The sequence below is a fragment of the Cupressus sempervirens genome, chromosome 5 (assembly GCF_028749045.1).
Source record: "Cupressus sempervirens isolate cs-2001-9-10 chromosome 5, ASM2874904v1, whole genome shotgun sequence".
NCBI lineage: Eukaryota > Viridiplantae > Streptophyta > Pinopsida > Cupressales > Cupressaceae > Cupressus > Cupressus sempervirens.
In genome coordinates, this window is record NC_143122.1 from 72,167,515 (window position 1) to 72,174,797 (window position 7,283).

The window sequence follows — 7,283 nt, forward strand, 5'->3', positions numbered from 1 at the left end:
AGGTTCGCCTCCCCTCTCTTGATTTTGTACCTATCTTTCTGAACTATCAATTATTTAATTTTAAAAAAAATTCTCAATACATCTAAAATACAATTGAATTCATTTATTCCCCTCACTTTAATCTTTAATCTTTAATAAATAGGTTACTAAAAACAATTCTAGAAATGATAAATTCTAACCATCAACACCTATTGACTATAAAAAAAACTAATGTGCCAAATTGATTAGATAACTATTTTTTTAAAAATCGTTAAAGCCCTCAATCTATTAGATTACAACTTGGTTTGATAAGAATTGATCTCTACCAGTCAATCCAGTCTGGAAATGCAAATTAACAAAACAGGATTAGTGCAGTTGAAAACCCATCGCAAATAGCCATACATGTACTCTTTTCTCATTATTATCCATTTATAATGTCTTCATATGCCCTGCAGGAGCTGAGAGACCCTACAGAAGGTGAGAGAGTACGAGGTGACCCACACATAGGACTTACCAATTTTTAGCATTCACATGTTGTGTCAGGCCACCATTCCTTCTCCTTTATTGCTGACGGACATATTTCTCCTATTTATTCTGTATGCTGACTGCAACGTGTACAAGAAAATGGTTCCAAGGGAGGACCCACTTATTTATAAGACAACTTATTGAGCATGGAAGTCATTATTGTGGTACTGAAATTGCCATATTAGTTGACACTTGGTTCCTTCACCGTGTATTTCTGCCCACAATCCTACACCTAGAAAAGCAGATTTATCAGTCAAGCTCTTGTCTGCTTTCATTTTTTTAAATTTTCTCACAGGAATTGATATCCACAGGTGGGTCTCATGCAAGGATGGATTAAAGCATTTTCATCGTATATATATATATATACACACACACCCATTTAATTAAATGTGATTTCTGTAATTTCTCAAGTGAGACAAAGTTGGTTAAACATCTCATGTCAAATGTTGTGTCACATAATCTATAATTACTGATTTTTTTTAATGACACTTACGGATTTGATTTCACCTGTCACCTTTTGTCAAATTCTTTTCACTTTGTGCTCTTTAACGCATTATTATAACAATGACATGAACCGAATCTCACCGCCCTTCCATAAAATTCCTAATGGTGAAAAGCTTTTTCAAAATAGCATTACTGTTGATGTTTGTATTTATTGGAAAGAGTTGTATACTTATATTAGACAGCTGTGCTATAGTTCTACAAATGGACGCTGGCAAAGTATGGACAAATATTTAATATCGACAACAGCATCTAGTCCATAAATACCAACTTCGATATGATAAATCTGAATCCCAGCAAGCACAGGGCAAGAGACCCAGAATAGTAGCTGTCAGTAATACTAATGGCATCAACATTGATTGGAAAAGGGATAGCATATCCCAACTTAAGAACAGGAAAACTATAGAATTCTAAAGCCTCATACAAAGAATAATAATTTCAACACTATATCCTGTTAAACGCTGATTACATCAAGGATCATGATCTAATTCTACTTGATAGAGTATAATCTTATAGAAATCAACAGTTAGATTAGATGGTGGAGTTGTTGAAATCATGGATAGTCGTTGTAAATTTGAACTCCTATTTAAAGATTATATTTTGATAAGATATTTGAACTATAAAAATAGAAGTATAAGATCGATCTTAATGACTGTTGATTCTCTACAAAGAGAAGGAGATTTAAAAACTGATTATGTATCAGTATTATTATAAGAATGATTAGTTTGGATGGTTGAATCGTTGAAATCATAAAGAGTGGGTGCAAGTACCATATTTCAATGAAAAGACAATCAAAGTAGAAGTAATGGAAATTAATATTTATAGTAAAGGGTGGACTTCAATATCAATTCATATCAACCTATCACTCCACAGTATGGCTAACTAGGCGTGAAAGTAACCAGCTTGCACTGTGTAAGCTCACCAAGGAAGAGTGGCCGACAGAGCAATATGAAAATAAATCTAAAAACATTAGAAGAAGTAAATTTTAATAAGAGTGGCAGACAGCAAAATGAAAATAAATCTAAAAGAATTAGAAGTTATATTTTAATGTCTATGAGGTTAAAGATAGTCTATGGGACATACTGATTTTCGACCGTCTTGTACAACTTGGTGATGAATGCTCTTAGCTGCTCAGTGGTCCCTTTGTTGAATAGATTTATCTAAGAATTTACTGTCAAGATGGTAGAAAAACTGTTTCTGTCGTCCACATCGCACTCTAAAGTGAAATATTTTTGATGTAATTCAATAGGAAAGCTTACGTCTGTTTCTTATCATAGCCAGGCTCAATTATAAGATTAAATGGAAAATTTAAGTGTTATTGAAATATTAAAAAAATATGCATAATGATATGGTCATATAAAAGTTTTATGTGGCATCATCTATGGTATATCAATCTTGCCAAAATGGTACATTAGACTTAGGAACTCTTTAGTGAAAGCCATACTCTCACACAACGTTTTGGTCATGCCCATGTACCCTTTCATAGCATTGTGATGTAAACGGCAAAATTTAATGCTCTGTGTGTTTCCATTGAATATTGTCACACCATACATTTGTCTGGTTATAACATTCACATTATTTGCTTGGTTCAATTAAGTGAAATAACTGACGCTGCACTGCTTTACTTCTCTGTTCTTTTTTCAATTGTTATCATGCAATGGAATATATCTGCAACAAGGATACCTTTAAAACATATTGTTTTGGCTAATAGTTCATTGTTTATGAGCAAATCAAGAGAGTGTTATAAGAACAATTGCATTGACTTGTTCCTGAACATATGTATGAAAACAATTCTATAATCTTAGCATGAAACGTTTGTTCCCCAATACAATGGCATCTGTTGAACTCCAGTACAATTAATAATAATAAGAAACATCTATCATAGAAGCAATCGATATATTCGCTTTCTTTTTATTAATATAACAGAGCTTTGCTTATGTGGCTTTTGCTATTTACTGGGCTCTTTGACATTGAAATATAGTAACAATGCTTCTGTGTGATCCATTGAATATATACACCATATTAAAGAGAACAATGGTTAATATTGTTCTCACTGATTACTATAATTTGACAATAAAAATCTCATAATTCGCTAGAATGTGATCATGTCTTTCATGACCTTCCTTTGCCAAAGATTGACCAACGCTAGAAACTTATAATATATACCAAATCATTTATTTGAATTTCGTGTCCTCTGAAGGGGCCATAATCTGAAGCTTGCAGGTAACTTATGCTCTTGGGCAAAGTATGATTACTTTGAAATCCCCACCATTAAAATTCTTGCAACCGCAGAAAATTTTATGAAATCTCAAAACCTAAAGTCTCTGCCACCAAATCATAACAAACATGCATAACTTCATTAATTTGATGCATTAAGAAATCATTCAAAACCCGTTAAGATTTGTAACACTTCGTAAAACATTGAGAAACTCTCCCAAGTCCTAGCCATAAAAAACGTAATTTTTAAACAGTTAGAATACTTATAAAATTCAGTAATGACACACCTCCTTATTCCATGCAAAGATTAATTCATACTTCCTCAACCAGCTCCTTAACCCACGCAAGATCTGGCTGATCAGCAGCAGCACAAAAACTGTACTCCTGCTTTGGTTGGTCTTTTCGAAATTTGTTGAAGATCTTAGCCCTGAGCTCCTTTGCCGTGTCTAACCCCATGAATCCACAATTAACCCCAATTTCCAATGACCTCTCTAAGCTGCACTGATCCCCACCAACATGGTTTTGCAGAGAGGACTTATTATCAACACTGTAATTGGATTCATCACCATGACTCAAATCAACATTCCTCAAAGCAGCAATGACATCTCCAAGGTCACAAGAACAATCCATCTTAAGACCCTGCAAAGACCCAGATGAAATAGAGGTAGCACTTGGAGAGGGACAAGAAATGTAAGGTGAAGAATCAGAAATCATCCTTGGAACACCTCTTGGACTGCTCTCATGTTGAAAACCTAAGCCATATGTCTGAGGTGCAAAGCCAATATTACTACATGCATACCTAATACTCCTTGGACTATGACAATTGTTGTTATACATGGTCTTTGATTGTGTAGAATGCTGTGTGTTTCTCATCTTGCATGGACTTCTAGGGTCTGAAGTGCAACGAAGTTCTCCGTCATTGTGTGCGAAAAAGCAGACTCTTCTACTACAGTAAATACCATCCTTGCACCTTTGTGTTCTGTATCTCTGAGGATGAAGCCATGTCTCAAACAACCCATGAGCAAATTCACAAGTCATACCCTTTCTACAGAACCCCTTCTTGTAGTCAGGGCAAGTTTCTCCACAATAGAGACTAGGGTCTCTTCTTCTTGCCCTTTCTCCTCTATGAGCAAATGGGCATTCTGTCCAATCATGGCTGCTCTCCTTAGCGCATATTAGGACCTTGAATTTGTACATTCTAAATTCATCTGAGCTTTCATCATACAACCCATTCTCTTGATCCTCAATAACACCCCATTGCATGCTGCAATTAGGCTCACAACAGTCAAAAATCAATGGCATCATGCCGTTGCCAAACCCCCAAAACATCCCATCAGCTTTCATATTTCCATTGTGATCATGATCACCGTCAATCCCAGATGGCATGAGAAGGCCATTGGTGGGAAGATGGAAAGAAACAGGAGATGAAGTATTGAAGTTCATGTCCATGAAAGTTGACTGGTGATCTGAAATGCAATAAAAGCTTCGGCTTCTATGTTGGCCGTGTGTTATATATGTACAGAATCAATGAAGATAATTACACACTCCATGGTAGTGGGTTATTAACCCACAGATGTGAACTATCGTACTGCATCAAAAATAAATTGTACTGCAGAATACTTGTGCGAGGGAGGCGATTGGGAATAAACTTGCTCAAGTAACATCATTTCTCCTGAAGACCTTCGTCTTATGCTCATACATGCCATGAGAATTAAGATGAAAAAAGATGCTGATTTGAACTTTGAAGGTATGACTTCTTTTGGAGGACTTTCTAATATGAGGTACTAACTGTCCACTCGTTCTACAACTGTTTCCAAAGAGTAACATGATGTATGTTGCCTATGTTGTTTTGGTAAAAAGTACAAAGTAAAGATCAAAATTGCAATTTATAAAAAAGGTTTTTTAAATAGTGGGTTTTGGAAATTATTATAAATGTAATATTATTGTATATACGCTAGTGGTTAAATTGGTATATATGATTGAATTCTATTGGTTTCTATATCAAACTTTCACAGTGTAAAAAATTAATTAAATTTTTTGTATCTGCTATTAAATTAAAGGATAATTTTTTATGTTAATGTTTTCTAACATTGTGGCATTAGTAGTGTGTTATTTCTTGTGTAGTTACTTCACAATATTATTTGAAAAGAATTTTGCATGTAAATGTTCTAAATATTACAAATTTGGGTGAAATGTCATTCTGCATGCATCCTTCAAGGGTTTTATTACCAAGTTGATTTCACTATGAAAAGCTTAAATTGTTGACTCTTGTTTAACAAGGACCCATTTTTAGACACATGTGACATCACAAAGACCTTCCTAAAATCTAATTGATCTTATTCAACCCATTTCTAATATTAGAGATGTTTCATTTTCTTTAAAAATCTCTTCATTAAGAAGTTAATCCAGAATATTTTTGTTGAGACCATACAAGACTTTTAAAGCTTAATGTTTGGGAGCCTCTTCAAGAGGCTCAAGTCTTGTTAGAGTTAGATGTCTTCGAATAACTAGATGTTAGTTTGTGGTGAGGTTTCTCCCTTTTAAGCTTAAAGATAAACAAGTAAAATATTATTTTAAAATAAATATAATATTAATGACACATATATGTAATAGAAGTAATATAAATAAACAAGTTTAAATTATATTATAATAATTAAAATTTAATAATAATATATTTTTGAAATTAATTTGTTATTATTAAACTACTTTATTATTGTATAGTTTAAATAAAATACCAATGATTAATAATAGTAAAAAAGATAACTATTTTAAAATAATATTATATTATTTATTGTAAAAATATTGGTATTAAATTTTTTTGATCATGTGTATTTTAAAAATATATAAGTGTGAATTAACATTATCAAATAATGCTCCACAGTTTACTATATAAAATTAAAAAAATATGTAAGTGTGAATCAACAAAAAGCATAGTTTACCATATAAAATCAAATCCAATAATGCTCCTCCCTCATGTTGGCTCCTGATTTAACACTAATTTTAACTTCTAGGAAGCTCAAACAAAATGCATCTAAAGGCAACTAATTACTATGATGGATACACTTTCTTTAGAACCCAGGGCAACTATAAGGCTAAACTCCTCCTTCTCTTCAAGCTCTGCAAAACCTAGGTGGGTAGACCTTAGATTTTTTTATGTCACTAATGCAAAAACCATAAATCTAAATCTATATTAAGTAGATGAAACCCCAATTTCTTCTATACTCATGCAATGACAAAGGCATGAAATAGATAATAACATGACCTATGAGATTGACAAGATAAGTGTGGGAATCCACTTTAGCTCTATAACATGAAAGGAAAAATGATTTGATTAAAGATTGATTTCAGCATAACCCACATATGAAACAACAAGAAACATGAAGATCCAATGATTAATCAGTGCCCTATCCATTGGGTATTCCACAAATCCCAACATACATCAAAATGTTTGGATCTATGCATTCACTTTGTGAATCAGACATCAATGTTCATAATGAATTTTATACTTATCAGAATCCTTCCATGCAATTTGCAACCATGTCAAGATACATCAAGCATTTACTTGATTCTTTAAATCAATGGAAAAACACATCAAGACATACAACTTAAAATAAGCCACAATTGAGATCTATGATCTTTGCTCACACATCCCAAAAGATTGTAGACAATAGAGATAGGAGACAAGAACTAGAATGAAAGTACTTTCATTTGTTGCTTTGTATTCATTTCCTTGAGACAAATACATTCAAGATGTATGAAGATAACTTATAAAACACACAAAAGACTAGAACTATCACTATGACTTCATTATTGTTGTTCATACAAAGAGAATGTTGAAAGAATGGTGGAATCACAGCTATAGAAACTTTTCTGAAAGACTGGAACCAACCTTGTACAATGAAAAGAGAAGGGAATATGTAAAAGAAGCAAGAAGAGTCATATTTGATCTAATCATTGCCACTTATCTTCTTGATTCTTCATCATCTACTAAAGAAAAACCTTTCTCTTGTCTCCTCAATTGAAACCCAAATCTAATCTTCATCATTGTTGCAACAAACTAA

General features: G+C 33.0%; 1 protein-coding gene across 2 annotated transcripts; it reads right to left on the bottom strand.

The window, feature by feature from the left end:
- Positions 1–2,882: 2,882 nt before the first annotated feature.
- On the bottom strand, positions 2,883–4,965 carry LOC149554610 (zinc finger CCCH domain-containing protein 20-like). Of its 2 annotated transcripts, none has more exons than XM_089828662.1 (2): positions 3,510–4,965; positions 2,883–3,329 (listed from the first exon to the last, which is right to left on the bottom strand). In XM_089828662.1, the coding sequence occupies exon 1, from the start codon at positions 4,669–4,671 to the stop codon at positions 3,535–3,537; it is 1,137 nt and encodes a 378-aa protein (XP_089684788.1). In that variant the 5' UTR covers positions 4,672–4,965; the 3' UTR covers positions 2,883–3,329; positions 3,510–3,534. The 2 variants fall into 2 exon arrangements, with proteins under 2 accessions (XP_089684788.1, XP_089684789.1); XM_089828663.1 differs by having other exon boundaries at positions 2,883–3,320; positions 3,510–4,810.
- Between the last annotated feature and the right edge of the window lie 2,318 nt (positions 4,966–7,283).